We start from the raw sequence: 16,855 nt of genomic DNA on the forward strand, positions 1-16,855 counted from the left end.
TACATTAATACTTTTCTGCATTATACTTGAACCAAATGTTGGGGAGGAAAGGAGGCGGGGAGCTACTGAAATAAAAGCAGGCTACAAAGAAACAGAACCTTCACCATAATGAAAATAGGCTCTTAAGGCAATAATAAAAAAAAAATTTTAATGACTGCAGACAACTAAATCAATGATGTGGAAGACACGTTCAAACAGGAATGCAGAAGTTCAAAAGGAGAAAAATGATGTGAAAAGAGACGTATAATGTGAAAAAACAAATGAAGCTTTAGCATTAAAATGAGAGGCCTTCCCAAAAGGATAAAAAACAAATAACAAAACAAAAACAAACAGAAATAATAACTATCAAAGAAGGAAGAGCAAACTAACCAAAGCTCAGATGAAGACCTGACAGCAATCTAGGGGGCTGTCATGCGGGAGACCCTGCTCGCTGCGCCATTTGTCATGCGGGGGACCCTGCTCGCTGCGCCATTTGTCGTGCGGGACGGCCTGCGGGGTCTCTGCTCCCGCTCCCCATACAAGAACGCAGGATATGGTGAGGCCAAAAAGGAACACCCACGGAGCCATAGGTAGGGGAGTCATACCACTTTATTCTCTCTGGCGGCACTATACTCTCACTGGAGGCTGGATACACACTGTCCGCAAACCGCCATCCACGCTTGCCAGCCCAGCCGCCATCTTCTTGCTAGCCCCCATTCTTTTTTCTCCTTCTCCTTCTCTTCGTAGCCACAGCAGTTATATTGTGGCCAATGGCTCACTGGTTACAGCTGACGGCCAACTAGCCACAGCTGATGGCCATGCAATCACAGTTGGCCATTTCCTACCTGAGCCAGCACCTGTCTATGTGAGGCCGAGAGCCTGGAAACTACTTTCTGGGGCTCTGCCCTCACAGGGGCTGACACTGTTACTGGCAAAAATAACGTGAAATACCTACAGCCAGACAATTTACAACTGCTAGGAGGAAGCCATGAGGAGAACAGACCCTAACGTCACAGCTGTAACAGAAGGCGGATGGCCGGATTATATCCGAATAGCCCCAAACTGGAAACCCAAATATCCATCCTGAATAGAGATATTGAGGTATATTTATATACAATGGAACACCATCTATTTATGAAAATGAATGAACTTCAGATAGAGGCTAATTTAGTTTAAGATTAAGATGGGATCACAAGATTATTCAATAAATAGCACGCAAAAACTGTTTTTTAAAAATTATAATTCATATGTCTAATAAAATTTCACGTGACACACTGTAAAAATGCAAGATATTGATAATTAATTTTGTATATACATAAACTCCCTGGGTGGATTGCAAACTCCTTGGCAACAGGCAACAGATATTATACTTATTTGATTTCCTTGTCTACCTGGAAAGCATTTGGGTAAACATTCCTGTAATGAGTGAATGACTAGGAATGAACAAATGAATGAACAAATGAATGAATGAATGAATCAACTGATTTGATTCATCATAGCTAAGTTTGTTTGTTGGGTGATTTCCAACTCCAATCCAGCCAACTTAAGGCAGCTCTGCATTGTTTCCTCTTGAGCTTTATGTAAGGAAAAGAAACAGAAACTTTCCAGAGTGCATGGCAGCTGGAGATGGCCTGCATGGAGAAAGTCTCTCGTCATGCCTGTTCTCAGAGGGGACCCACCCATGGACTGGTTGCCTTTGACCCTTACCTTGAAGGAAAGGGGCACTCCATCCCTGGTGATAAACACTAACCAGGTGGAGCAACCTGCCGTGGCCATCCTTAAACACGAGGCTGCAGGGTGGGGAGGGCAGAGCAGTGAATGAGGACGGTACCCAACTGACTAATGTCTGTGCCGAAGGTAGCCAGACCACAAAAGGTGCTTCCGTGTCCACGGTGTCCAACATGTCAACTCCCTGTGTAAGACCAGGGACCTCTGAGGACAAATGAGTGGCCTCATGCAGCACGACTACAACTTGACATGAGGCAGCGGCAAGAGAACAGCAAGCAGGCAAAGCCTCAGAAACCCTGGTTTCCTGAAAAACCAACATGCAGTCATCTGAACTGATCCAGGCCAGCTGGTTTGCATACCCTACCCACCTGCTCTAAACTAAGCCCACATCTACACAGCTCTGCCCAGAGTCCCACAATGCTCGTAAGAAAGCTTGAGCAGTCATAACTCAGGGGTCACCTTGGCAAAAAAATAAAGAAGTAGCAGGAATCTTCCATCAGAAAATAAATGGCTCCTCTCCAGGCTAAGAGCCCAGAATACCCTCCTGAAGGACAAACACAGCGTCTTCACCAGCCGGCCTCAGGCCATGAGATCCAGCTTTACTCGACCAGGGCCCCACCAGGGCTTCTCTGCTGAGCCTCCCACCTGGGCTTGAGGGTTGTTAGGCTCACTCCCCGCTCATCTCACCTGCTGAGAAGGTGCCTTTCAGCCCTGCTCAGCTGCCTGGGCCAGGGTGAAACAGCTCATGAACTCTGACTTTTGCCCAAGAATGGGGAGGGAGTTTCAGCCAGGTGCCCAGGGCAGGGAGAAGGGCTGAAATCTAGCCTGTGGTCCTCTTGAAAAGCCATGTTTCCTGGAGGTGGCCCAGATGTAACAGAAAAAGCCATTGCTCTGAAAAATCTTAGAGAAATCATCTCTTGACTATTCATGGCAAAGATGGGAGGGATAAGGAAAGCAAATGGAAAGCCACAGATTATTTTCAGACTTCATTTGGTTAGTATTCCCAGCCTCTCCAAGAGTTGCCAGTTCCAGAGCCTCCACTTGGCAGGCCCCTCTGAAGCTCTTGCTAACCACCCCATCAGGAGACCTAGACATCACAGGGCAAACCTACCAAATCCATGCACCACTGGCCCTGACTTCCACTGGGAGTGGACACCTCAGGGTACAGGAAAGCCTGGGCCTCACAGCACATGCCCAGCATGGCCAGGCCAGCCTCCGCCTCCCTGTATTCACCAGAATGGGGTCACTTCGGAGGCAGTCAGGGCTCTCTTGCCTGCTTCTGTGCTCTGCGTCCAAATGTTCTCTGGCCAGCAGAAGGCCAGGGGATCCAAGGGTCCAGCTCTCCTCTCTGGCCTCCAGTCTGTCCAGACCACCGTGAGCAGCTGCTAGCCAGGGAGCCTGGCTTCGCCTGCAGCGTCTTCACTTCCTCTGACATCCCCCAGCCGGTCCTCTGAACCCAGCCCACTATACTCTGCCATGTCACTGCTGGCTTGCTCATGGAAATAAGCAAGGCTTCAGATAAGCAAACAAAACGGACAAGGGCAGGGAAAGCTATCAGGCGGCCCCATCCTGTGCTCCCCTCACCTACCAACGACGGTGGAGCACGTTTGGCTTCCCTGGCCCAGAATCCTCCCAACTCTCCTTGTGAGAAATGTGCACAGAGAAAACACACTGGTTCAGAACTTTACACAGAAAGGCAAAGACTTGGGCCATCTGGGTAACTTTGACATCTCCATTTTAGAAAGTAAAATTAGACGTCATGATTTAAAATGTGTTACAGGGAAGACAGCATTCCAAAGCACCATGGAAAGCCGATTCTGGTTTAGCCTCAGCAGATGCGCATCTAGGCAAACATCTAGTTGAATCAAACGAATTCTCTATTCTAGAAAAACTTCCTTCCTCCTCATTTTAATTTTTAATTTTTTTTTTTTTTTTATCGGGAGTTGATTGACCAGTGGGGATACAACGGGGCACTATCCCAGGACAAATTCTGTTATTGTGTTCTCAGATTTGTCCCCATGCCCGGAACACCCAGCTCTGAACTGTATTACAAAGGAACAGAGGCAATAAAAATAACGACTGTCCATTCCATCTCGACACAGCTTACAGATGATTCTAATCTGGGCAGGATTCAAGACACCATGGCCGCAATTCAAGAGATAGCCATTAGCAGGGCTTAACCCTCCCCCACAGCTGGGCCCCATCGTAAGTGACAATATGGAAACACGACAACAGCATTGGTGATAAAGATTCCATAAACTGGAAAATTTGAGGAGCTGAAGTATCCAAGGAACCCGAAATATCCAGCATAGATATTTTCAGGCTCCAAGGTCATTTAGGCAGAATTTATCTCTGAGCTCTTTCCCGGCACACCAGGTACACGTGGCCAGAGCCTGGCACTTCCACCGTAGGCGCACAGTAGCCACAGATGTCCCCTCAGTGGCCGAGCCCCCCCCCCCCCCAGGGCGGGCTCCTTACCATCGAGCTCCTCCACAGAGATATTAGCGAGCTGCTCACTGTCGCTGCCCGCAGACAGGGATCGGTTGAGGTAATTCCCCTTGTACAACAGGCCAGCTGTCACATGGTGGAAAGGCATTTTCTCCCTGTTTACAAGAGAAGAGAGGCGAGAAGAAAGACATAGTCACTCATTCCTCCGTCCTTCCTTAAAGCCCGCCCCGGTTTTAAGATGGCTGGTGGTATCTTTTCGATAATAACATTTCTAAAGGGAAAGTCAGAAAATTCCAGAGGACCTGTGACCTGAACAATTCCCACATGACCTCAAGTTCTATCCCTTCCTTCATTTGTCTTACTTCATTTTGCCCATTTAATCATGAACTTGAACCATGCTGTCCCTGCAGACTGTGGGACTCCATGTCATCATGCAGGTGTCTCCTCGCAAATAAGAACACCCTCTGCTCCTCTCCTCCGCCTGTTAAACTCCTTCTCAGCGCTCATAAGAAAGGTCCGCACACCCCAGAAATGGTGGGCTGTCCAGGGACTGCATGTCCTGGCTGTGACCCTGCAGAGATACACATGTTTCCCTTTTCCCATGTTAATAGATGTTCCACTCACACAGCACTCAAAGCACACAGGGAATGCCAGGCCCTAAGTAAGTGTGTACAAAGGCTGCACCCCGAGAAGCGGTCCCCACACCAACTGACCCCTGAGGCCCTATCACACTTGCCTTGCTATAAAAGTGAGTGACACCTCACGGTGTCCCAGGACAAAGCAGCTCCCAGCATTCTCCCAGGAAGTTAAAGCATCCCCTTACACCAGACTAACAAATGCTCCAGGCAGAGCTCCTCTGCCTGGATGGCCACCACGGGGCCCTAGAACTTCCCACCAGTTCAAGGCAGGCCAGAGGCTCCAGGATAAGGGAAAAGAATGAAAGGGCAGGCACACAGGAGAAGGAGAAAAGGCAGTTAGAAAGATGGGCCTCTTCACAGCAGAAAGAGCACAGTTCCCTGTCATAGTGAGTGAGCCCCTGAGCATGTCAGGTTCTGCTTCCCCATCTGGAAAGAGGGCTACGAGGACTGACAAACTGCTGAGTGGAACTGCAGACTAGGGAGGAAATACAGGGAGTCAATTACAGGGCAGGGGTAAAGAACACCTTCTTAACAGAGCTCCTGGCAGGTAAACTGCAGCACTGCAAGGGCTAATCTCCCCGTCACTGGGGGCATTCCAGCAGAGGCTGAGGGCCTCCCTGCCAGGGGCTCTGTGGGAGAGAAATCACCCCTGAGCTCTCCCCACACAGCTCTCATTCCCCATTTAAGTCGCTTGTAGAGTCCTTTCCAGCACCATAGTTTGTATCTGTAGGACAAGCTGGAGTGGTCTGAGCAGGCCTTCTAGGCACTGCTGAGTAACAAAGTGCAAATTACAGGAAGAAGCCAACAGAGGCCAGTCTCTGAGCATGACTGTCTAAGACACCCAAACCTTGCTGACTCTCAAACCACACTCAGAAAAATCCATACAACAGCAATCGTCCCTGCTCATGGCAGGCACCCGGGGGTAAGGGCCCCTGTCTTATTTTCCCTGGGACAATACTGAGTGACAGGCCCAACAGGACACCCCTCTAGACAGTATGTGCCCCGTCTAGAGCACATACCACCATGTCCTAATTTGGACTGAATGCTTCTGACTTAGAGATCAACCAATGAGAGTCCTAAAAGTTAGTTTTGGCCAAGACCACAGCCAGTTACGGAAGAATCCATTCTAGAATGCATGCCTCCTGAGTGCCGTTTCAACTGAGCTGCCTCAGCTGAGCCCAAATATTTCCACCTGGATGTCAAGCTCTCATTTCAAACTCAATATGTCTACAAACGAATTAATTATCTTCAAAAAATAGGCCACACTTCCTGATTTCTCTATTTCTATCAGAGGTACTTTTCATTCATGATAACAACTGGGACAACTCTCCCAAATGTCCTGGACCTTAAACAGTAAGCCGGACACATGACTGATGTGAGAGCCAGCCGTCAGCCTCCAAACTCCCGACTCTCTAGGCTAACAAAACATTCATCCACAGGCCGATCATACATGGCAGGATGCCAGTCACAAAGTGACCACACACTTGCCAGTTACAAGGTGGACATCTTCAGCTAATTATAAGTCAGACGTCCCCTCCCAGGCCAAATCTATACTTAACACATACATAGAAAACAAAAAAGTGAAAGAACACTTCGATGACCTCTTCCTCTTTTCTCCAGGTTAAATTTCAGACAAAACAGGTTTAAAAACGAGTGTCAGCTGGTGCAGTTAGGACCACGCGCCCTTTTCCTAAGGCCAATCCCAATTCCGGGGCATGTCCATCTGAGCAAGGACTTGATTCCCGTGGTCCAGGGGACGAGAAATCAATGATGGCTCCCCGTCCTGTGTGCTCTCAGCTCTTCTCAGCAGTCCCCAGGACCCAGATGACTTCACCAGCTGTTACTTCACCATTGTCTCGGTCCTTGTAAACGTGGGAAGACACCCTTACTGATTTAATCTAATCTCCCTACCTGGAGGGAACCCCACTCAGGTCAGTGTGGGCATCGAAAGCATTCTTTCCCATTCTTTCCCATTTCACCATTCATCACTCTAGTTTAGAAGCATTTTGTAAATATCTTCCCATTATCACCTTTCACCTGGTTGTCTGAAGTTTTGGACCCACCCAACAAATTATTACAGCTGTGGTAACAAGGTTATACTCAAAAGAACATATCCAAGCCACTCCACAGTTCAGCCACAGAATAAGTGTTGAATACTTTGCAGAGAAAACCGGTCATAACTGAATCACATTTGATATATCAACATAATTTACTTCTGGAAAAAGCAGCTTACAAAATTAGGTACATATTCAATTCTTTCAGTCTCTGCACCCAAACGTTCAATGTCTAGTAGGAAAGAAAACATGTGCAGTTGAACCATCCATATAAATAAAGTCATGTTGAAGAAAGGGAAGAACATTATCTCAAGTGAGCTAAAAACAGCTGCTGCAATTAAGGGCTAAATTTCACTCCAAGCCACCTGGGAAAACCCAAGGTTAAGATTTTCTCTTTGGTGAAGGAAGGGAAACATCCAAGTTCATCAGCAAAGACAAACATGGTCCTGAACTGAAACCTAAACATGGATCCTTATGTGGACAATGAACAATAGAGATAGATATAGATACAGAGACAGATATAGAGATACAGATACATAGATATAGATATGTAGATATACAAATGTATATATTTTCAATGGCAATTTCACTCACTAAGAAATATTAATTAAGTGCCTGTTTATCATGTGAACAATTTTTCTGTATTTTCTGTAAGGCAGTATGATTTCATGGTTAAGAATTGAGACTTTTTGGACTAACACAGTGTTAGATTTAAATCCTAGCTCTGCCCTTAATATCCATGTAGTAAGTTACTTATCTTCTGTAAGCCTCAGTTTCCTCCTCTGTGTACATTCTGAATAGTATTTTTGTATGAAATAAGATAAGCACGAGAAAGCACCAGACTTAACACCAGGCACATTCTCAGTAAATATCATCAGTTAACTATTTGCTAAGGATTCTACAAAGCAGGATGCAAGGGGAAAAGAGGTCAGAGATATCTTAGATTGAAGATGAAAAATGCAGGGATTTGAAGAAGGATCAGAGAGGACATGGCAGAGGGAGAGCTTCACAGAGAAGCCGGCTGGCATTTTGCACCACGGTTTGCGGGACCAGGCGTGTGAGGGGCTGAGTACTGAGGTCCTGGTAAGTGGTGAGTAGGGTCAGCAAGCAGCTGGCTGGATGGGGAGAAAGGGCTATTTGAATGGAAAGGACCAGAACTGAAGAAGGATCTGTTTTCTGGGCACCAGGGAGCCTGGTTCTGTGGTCACATAATGGACGAGGCATCAGGAGGTTAAAAACAAAGGAGTGGTTCCTTCTTTAGAGTCAAGGAACTGGTCCACTTCTTGGCAGAATCATAAACCAAGAGCCCCATTCACACTGACACAAGATGATGCCCTTTTATGATTGGGAAGTGTATGTGTCAACTGGACGGAGCCACAGGGTGCCCACATATTTGGCTAAACATTATTCTGGGTGTGTCTGTGACGGTGTTTCTGAAGGGAGATTAACATTTCAGTCGTAGACTAAAGCAGATTGCCCTCCCTTGGTGTGGGTGGGCCTCAGCCAATCTGTTGGAGGCCTGAATAGAAAAAGGCAGAGGAAGGGTGAATTTGTTTTCTCAGCAGGACTGTTAAGCTGGAACATCGGTCTTCTCCTGCCTTTGGTTCGAACTCAAGTTCAGACTGGAGCGCACACCATCATCTTTCCTGGGTCTCCAACTTGCCAACTGCAGACTGTGGGACTTCTGAGCCTCCATAACCATGTGGGCCAATTCCTTATAAGAAATCATACATACCCTATTGGTTATGTTTCTCTGGATAACCCAGACTAATACACCTTCCATGTTTTCTCTACAGCACCAAAGACCCAGGTGTACTGCTGTTGGTTGATAGGACTGTCGTGGACAAAGAAAGGTCAAGCACAGCTCTGGAGGGCCGCTACAGCAGGGCTGCAGAGTGCACTCTGTGGGCCTCTGCCAGTCGGACACTGTCTGCTACTGGTCTGCAGTGAGATAAGAACAGGAATGAGGGACAGCACTGACATTTTATAGCACTCTATAGCACTGTCCCCACATCTAAGCGTGTGACCAGTTGACTTGATTTCTTTATATCTTCACTTTTTATTTTATTTTTCCAGTAATTCATTCTACTGTATTTTACAAAAGCATCAGTTGCCAAAGACTGTTACTTAAAAAAAAACAATCCTCTCCCACAAGTGGTGTGAGAAGCACTGCTCTAAAGTACTTTAAGTTGCAAAGATTTCTTGCAAGGAACCACAGAAAAAGGGAAGAAGACATCTAGAGAAATGCATTTTAACTCATCTCTAAAACTTTTTCAAAGAACTCAAGATTTTTTAAAGTCTTAGATGGACTTTGGAAAGGAAGTGCAAGAAGTATGGGCTTTCTGCAGCATGCCTAGAGTATGCGTGGAATCTACTGCAGACTTGACAGGGGTTCCTGTCCTCTAATTACCAGACAGACATACAATGGGCAACACTGACCTTGCACTCTAAAAGTTAAAGAGCCTAGCCAACCCTAGTAGGGCCTTTGTCAAATTCCTCTAAATAAACCCATAAAGACACACAACACTAATGATATTCCATTGGTAATGACAGTACCAATGGCTGTGGAACAAGGTGTAGAAAAAGCTTCTAGTAAGTCAGCACAGTTAAGATTAGAATGACAATCAGTGGCATATCCACACTTTGAATTCAGAAACTAAATAATAGAGTCAGATAATAAAAAGATAAGAAGGGATTTTTATCTAACCAAATTCTCTTCCATTTCAGAGACCTGGGATGAACAACTATGACATCAGACTATCACCCTTCAGACTATATTGGAATTGCTTTTTAAAAGTAGCCAAAGTCAAATCCCCACTGTCCTTAGCACCACTGTGATGCAGCAACCCCTCTCCTCTGGCCACTCAGGGGCCATACCTACCAGTTGGCAATAGCTAGGAATGGCACGGTCTGATGCTTGGGCTCTGCCCTCGAAGAGGTGAAATTTCCTGCAGGCACAGGTGTAGGAACAATGACCTATGGAGATATTCTGAGTTTTTTCATGTATTGATTTTGATGAAGAAAGAATTGCAGAAGACCTCAGATACTCCCAGAAATGTACATCTCCTCCTCAGAGTCCAAAAGTTAAGTTATGGGGACAAGGAGAACCAGCAAAAATGCACCAGATAAATGCCAACTAGACACTGGGCATTTGGCTAAGCACTTATAAAACGATTGTGTTCCCTTGTTAAGATCCAGCAGGGGCATGCCAATTGGCAAACAGGGTTTGGCTGCAGCTCAACTCAGACAAGAATGAGTAAGCAGAAAACACCAATGTGGAGGTCTGTTTAAAAGTTCCACATCATTAAAGGAGGAAGCACTTTCAATGAGATGTAAATCAAGAAAGAATATTGTCAACAAAGATATGATAAGAGAAAGAAGACAATTTTACAAAGTTTCTGGTTATGTCCTTTAAAACAGGTTCAGAGAGCAAGGTGTATATGAAATAAGATGCAAATTCATAAGGAAATATCAGAGTAAGTGAGGAGATATCGAGTCAAACAGAAGAGAGAGCTTGCTGAGAGGCAAGCTGATTTGGAAAAGGTGCAGGCCTTTGCAAAACACAGGACAAATCCAAAACTATTAGCAGAAGGGAAATGTAAATTAGTGGCAATAAAGAGTATTTCGAACCAACAGAAAATTCAGTAAATGATATAATGCATCCACGGACCCACCAACCAGATTGAACACAGGCTAATATTGTGCCTATTTACTTTAGATGTTTTTAAATAAATAATATATTACACATTGAAGCCCTGCCCACCTATTCTATTGTTCCACCTCTTTTCCCTCCACTGTGACAACTCTGTTCTGGAGTGGAATGTATCCTTACCGTCCATGTTTTTAAATTTCCCTACATTTGGATGTAACTATACAGAATATATTGTAGTATTGCTGTATATATCTTTAAATTTACATAAGTAATATCACACCAAACACATGCTTTTGTAACTTGCACATTTCACTCTCTATTTGATTTTAGGGATTTATCCAAATCCATGCCATACACCTAGTTAATTTATTTTTAACTGCTCCATAGTTTTCCACTGTATAAATGTATTATAATTTATGTATCCATTATCCAATTAAAATAAAAAATATTCATGTGCCTCCTTGTGTACATCTGCAGAAACTTCTCTAGCCTACATACCGAGATAAAATACTACAGAATTTTGCCAAATTGCTCTCCAAAGTGGTTTGATTAGCTATCTATTGCTACATAACAAATTACCCCTGAACCTAGTGACTTAAAACAGCAAATATTATCTCACAGGTTCTGTGGTCAGGAATCAGGAGTTGTGTAGCTCAGTGGTTCTAGCTCAGGAGATCTCATGAGGATGCAGTGAAGACAATGACCAGGGCTACCACCATCAGAGGGCATGACTGGGGCTGCAGGGTCCACTTCCAAGATGGTTCACTCACTTGGCTCTTCACAAAAGGTGTCACCTCTGTGGGCCCCTCCATAGAGCTGCTCAAGTGTTATTACGTGGCAGCTGGCTTCTCCCGGGCAAGTGGTTCAAGAGACAGGAGTAATTTTTACAACTTGGTCTTGGAACTGTCACTTTCATCACATTCTATTCATTAGAAATGAGTCGCCAAATACAGCCCACACTCATGGAACAGGGAATTAGGCTCCACTTCATAAAAGATGGAGTATCAAAGAATTTGTGGGTATATTTTAAAATCATCATGGTGGTTGTGGCAATTTACAGACCCACCATAAGTCTAACAGTATGTCTATTTCCCCCATAGCCTTGCCAACACTTGGTATTATCAACACTGCTCCATTTTTCTTACTCAGATCTCCTTGATGGCTAGTAGACATCTCGTTATATGGTTTGGAGCCATTCTGAGTTCCTCTTCTGTAAATTTACTTTCATCTTTATCTATTGGTTTGTTTATCATCTTTGGATTGGTTTATTCTTCCATGTTATTGTCTAATATTTCAGTTCAGCCTTGCTTTTAAATCCCCCAAATTAGTCATTACTGTTATTGTTGTTATTGTTACATCTTACAAACAATGCTTATTTGGACTTTTCCACAAGTTTACCAATTTCTCTGTTCATTGTTGCTTCTTGCAGAGCACTCTATCCTTCTGGGTTCAGTTCCCTTCTTAATGAGGAGAATTTAGTAATTCTTTCATTGAGGAACTGTAAGTGGAAATCTCTTTAAGTCTTTCTCTTTAAAAAAAACTCTTTATTTCTATTTCATTTGAATTATAGTTCTACTTGGTGCAGAATTATAAATATGTTATTTCCTTAGTACTCCGAGGATATCTTGCTGCTGATGAGAAGCCTACTTGTTGTTCACCTGAAGTACTCATTCTAGACAATCCTAAATCTATATTTTCAGATATAGGCTCTCTCCCAATCTCTACAATCTCTCTTTTGTAAACTCTTATTAGATGTATGTTGGACCTCTTCCTTCAAGCTTCATAGTCTTGGTTGGTTCATTCAACATCCATTCGCACGCCATCAGGTGAAGAAGTTGAAGAGCTAATAACTGCATCTTCCAGACTCTCTGCCACTAGAGTTCTAGATGAGGATCAGCTCCCATAGTCACAATCTCGCACAAGTTTGGAATGCAGCAGTGAGAGGAGAGCAGCAGGGTACTGGTAACTGTTTTACCAACTGGGTTTCAAAAAAGGTCTGCATTGACAGCATTTACCCCCTTCCATGGTGCAAATACTCCCAGATGGCCAACTCCAAGCTACCAACATGATGTCATTGAACATGGACTTGCAGTAGTACAGCAACTCACCATTGTGCAGTATTTCCCCATGCACTGCTATAGACTAAATTAACCACAAAATCATAGATCATAAAATGTAGTCAAATAATGAGGAAGTAATAAGTTTTTAGTATTTACCACCTTTGTTTTTTAATGTAATTTAATTGTGAGTTTATACTTTATTTAAGAATGTAAGTTTATATTTCATTTATCATTTATTTAATTATGACTATGTTTCTAACCCACTCATAAAATTCCTGAAAATTTAACAACTGGCTTTCACATGATGGTATGAGCTGACTCCAGCATGCCACTGGATGAAAGCCTTTTTCCTGACCAGTTATGGCTTTTTCTAGAGGAAAGAAGTCATGGAAGCTTGACATTTTCCTGTAGCAATGTTCCATTGTCCACTCTCCAGCTTCTTGGCTGTGAAGAAGCAGTCATAGTAATGGCAACAAGAATAGCAAAGGCTTCTGAATCTTTAGATCACAGCTTCAAGGGTTCATTCTCCATCTTTTAGGGGGTCAAGAGAAAGTTGCAGGACCAGCAAGCATACTCAAGAGGCAGTCTCAGTAGTTGTAACTCTCTTCGGCGAGGGTTGATTCTGAATTATTCTGGGAGTCATTCTGGAGACCTAGCTAAAATCCACTCCATTAGCCATTCAATAATTTTGTAAGCATCAAATTCCATGTATTAAATCCCTTACAGCTTAAAATACACAGGGTGGTTACCGGTCCTTGAACTAAACCTTAACTGATACATTATTACATCTTCCAAATTTCTTAAACTATTTTTTTAATTTTCATATTTTTATCTCTCTGTGTGTCTAATAAGCAATTTCTTCAAAAGTATTTTTAAATTATTTAAATTCACAAATTCTTTTTCAGTTATAGCTTAACTTATGGCTTAATCTATCCACTGAGTTTTTCATCTAAATAACTTTTCCATTTCTAGCAGTTTAATTTGGTTCTTTTATAAATCCACCTCTTATTTTTCATATTATAATTTTTATTCTTTTACCTTTTCATATTTTCTTTCAGAATGTCATTCTATTATCTCAATTTCGTAAGGCACTAATCCTCCTCTTTGAATTCCTTTCACTTTTGCTATTGGTCAACTGTTTCTGGGTGTGTTTTGTGGGCAGGAACTCTGGCAGCATCTTCAGCAGGTGCTGCTCTTCCCGCTGTAGCTGCACGTGCTCAGCACCCATGTCCATGGCACAGGTGTCACGGGCATTTCACCAGCTGAGGACCAGTCTGTACATTCATTCTTGGCTTGGAAAGCCTGCACCACATGGGCAATATAAATTTGGACCACACATTCCTGAGGCACAGGTTTGGAGTTCTGATTTATCACTGGAGCCTTTTTCATTTGCAGGCAGTGCTCTGGGCAAACATAAACCGCTCTGCCACTTTGCTGAGAAGTGAGATGACTGTGTCAATTCCCCTTTAGAGGAGGGGTAGCCAAACCAGGGTCTTGGTTCCTGCTCCTGCTTATTGTAGGTCCAAGACTACACCTTTCATCCCTGCCTGGGCCTTAGAACTCCCAACTATCAGAGCTTGGGGGTTTTCCTACTCTGCAGCAGCATTCACTCCCGCACTTCTCTCTAAGCTCTGTGTTTCCTCTTCCTTCCTTTCACATTAAGTTATTTTACCAGTCAGAGCAGAATATAGCCAGGAAAGCAGAGCCCATGTCAGGTAGTTCAATAAAAGGATTCAAAACAGTAAGCTATCTAACTGAGTGGTTAGAAGGGCTGAAAAGCCCAAGACAGTATGTTTAGCAGAATTAGCAATAGCAGAAAGTTGTTTCCATCCTTAGTCTGGAGGGACATATGGAGAAGGCAGAATTTCCAGAACCTCAAAGTTAGGGTGCCCAGAAGGAGCTAGCACCATGGTAGGGGCTGCCCAACAGGAACAGGAACCATGGAAGAAGGAGCTCTGCTTTGACAAGAGGGAACTTGAGAGACAACATTGCAGACACATTTGTCAAAGGCAGACAGGGGTAGGGAGGCTCTATTGCCATCCCGCCTTCTCGTCTCCTGCTGGCACCTCCCTTTGCCAGGGAATCTCAAGGATGACTCACAAGGATGGGTCCCTACAATGCAGAGTGGACCAGAGGGAGGGAGAAGGAAAATGTGTAAGTAGGCAGGAAAACAACTGACAGAACTACATATTTAAATTTTTACTCTATTTTATCCATCTATTTCTGTGTTTATAGCAGGAAAAGAACCCACATTAGCTTAGTACTCACACTGACAGAACTAGATAGCCTTGAGATATTTTTGAATTTCAAAGATAAGGAAAAGTCCTCTGAGCATCCAGGTAGAAAATACAGGTTACCCACAAAGGAACAAATAAAATGGTCTCAGTTTCCTTCAGAACAGCAAGCAGCCTTTAGAAGGTCCCTTAAAGTAAAATGAGTAGAGAAATTTACAAATTAAATTATGGGAAAAGACTTTAAGGCAAAAGAAAAGAAAGTTCTAACTTTAAAACAATTCCAAATAAAAGGCATTGAACTACGAGGTGTGATCAAACAATAAGGTGAATGTTTAAATTAAAAAATATGTATATTACAGTAAAAGACACATTGCCATTAATCCCACTCAAAATACCCCCCCTTGCTTCAAACACACTTATCCCATTGTTCTTGCCACTTCCTGAAGCAGTTCTGGAAGTCCTCTTTCGTGGGTGTCTTTAGCTGCACTGTTGTTGCTGCCTCAATGTCCTGAATCATTTTGACTTGGGGAAGAGCCAGAAGTCGCACGGTGCCAGATCCAGTGAATAAAATGGACAAGAACACACCGTAATATTTTTATTTGACAGAAATTGCCGTATACCAGAAGCAATGTGTGACACGGGACATTGTCATGATAGAGAATGATGTACAGCACACTTTAAAACACACCTTCTCTCAACCGTAGCTCACACCCAGCTGACTGCACTGAACAAGTTGAAACTTGTCACACACTGTTACTAAGGTTCGACATGCCGCTTCCCGTATTGAAGATCCCTGCCTTTCAATGGGATGGCACTCGGCAGCAGCATTCACCATATTTTGTGATCAAAACGGAAAGACTCCGTGACACACATCACTTCGGGTATTGCAGTTTCTGTCAAATAACAGTATGGTATGTCCTCATCTACCTTATTCACCGGATATGACACCGCGCAACTTCTGGCTCTTCCCCAGTCTCAATGACCATAAAAGATAAACAATTTGAATTGATTCAGGACATCGAGGCAGCCACGACAGCGCAACTAAAGACACTCATGAAAGAGGACTTCCAAAACTGCTTCAGAAAGTGGCAAGAACAATGGGATAAGTGTGTTCAAAGCAAGGGGGAGTATTTTGAGGGGCTTAATGGCAAAGTGTCTTTTACTGTAATAATTTTTTTAAAGATTCACCATATTTTTTTATCACGCCTCACATAATGAAGATCATTTGTGTTTAAAATGATAATATATTAGTCACAAACCCCTATGTATCATATATCATATTGTTATAAAGTAAAATAATTTAACTATAAAGAAAAAATGATAAAAAAAATTGGTGAAGACTTTAAAGACAAAAATGTAAACAAACTGGATATAAATAATAGACACTTTTCTGTGAAGGCTGATTTTGTGTGTGTGTGTGTGTGTGTACCCCCAAGAGGTCACTTTTCAGATATTCATAGAACATTCATGAAAATTTATCAAATATAAGACCATAGACCAAACTTCAGTAAAAGTATTTGAAAGCAGGTCTGGCATAGGTGAATATAAGTAGAAACAATTTAAAATCTTAATATTTTGTAAAAAGTTAAAATTGACATTTTTTTCAGATTTATTGAGATATAATTGACATTGCCTATGTTTAAGGTGTACAACGTGATAATTTAATACACTTTGATACAGTTATATGTTGCAAAATGATTACCACCTCAGCATTAAGTAACACACCCATCATACCATTTCTTTTTGTGGGGAGAACATTTAATATCTACTCCTTTAGCAACTTCCAAGCATGTGATACAATATTGTTAACTATAATCACCATGCTGCACATTAGATCCCTAGAACTTATTCAATAAAATTGAAAAATTTAATATACTCTCTTAGATTCTTGCTTGATCAATGTTTAAAATAAAATTAAAATTGTAAAATTTTAAAATAACAAAAATAGAAATAACACATAAAAAAGCATACGGGGTGTAGCAAAGGAGTATTCAGATAAAATATGAGGTATTTAAATGCTCTCATTATTTTAAAGAGAAAAAATACACGCTAATAAGAGTTC

General features: G+C 42.9%; 1 protein-coding gene across 10 annotated transcripts in view; it reads right to left on the reverse strand.

Moving 5' to 3' along the window:
• CALN1 (calneuron 1) overlaps positions 1–16,855 on the reverse strand; it is a 633,346-nt gene that overhangs the window by 453,253 nt on the left and 163,238 nt on the right. For all 10 annotated transcript variants that reach the window (XM_074328468.2, XM_074328464.2, XM_074328472.2 and 7 more), the window contains one exon: positions 4,186–4,310. In XM_074328468.2, coding sequence (XP_074184569.1) covers positions 4,186–4,310 — 125 coding nt within the window. The remainder of the gene's footprint in view (positions 1–4,185; positions 4,311–16,855) is intronic.

This window comes from Rhinolophus sinicus, chromosome 3 (assembly GCF_057876585.1).
Source record: "Rhinolophus sinicus isolate RSI-liver-muscle chromosome 3, RSI-T2T, whole genome shotgun sequence".
NCBI classification, from domain to species: domain Eukaryota; kingdom Metazoa; phylum Chordata; class Mammalia; order Chiroptera; family Rhinolophidae; genus Rhinolophus; species Rhinolophus sinicus.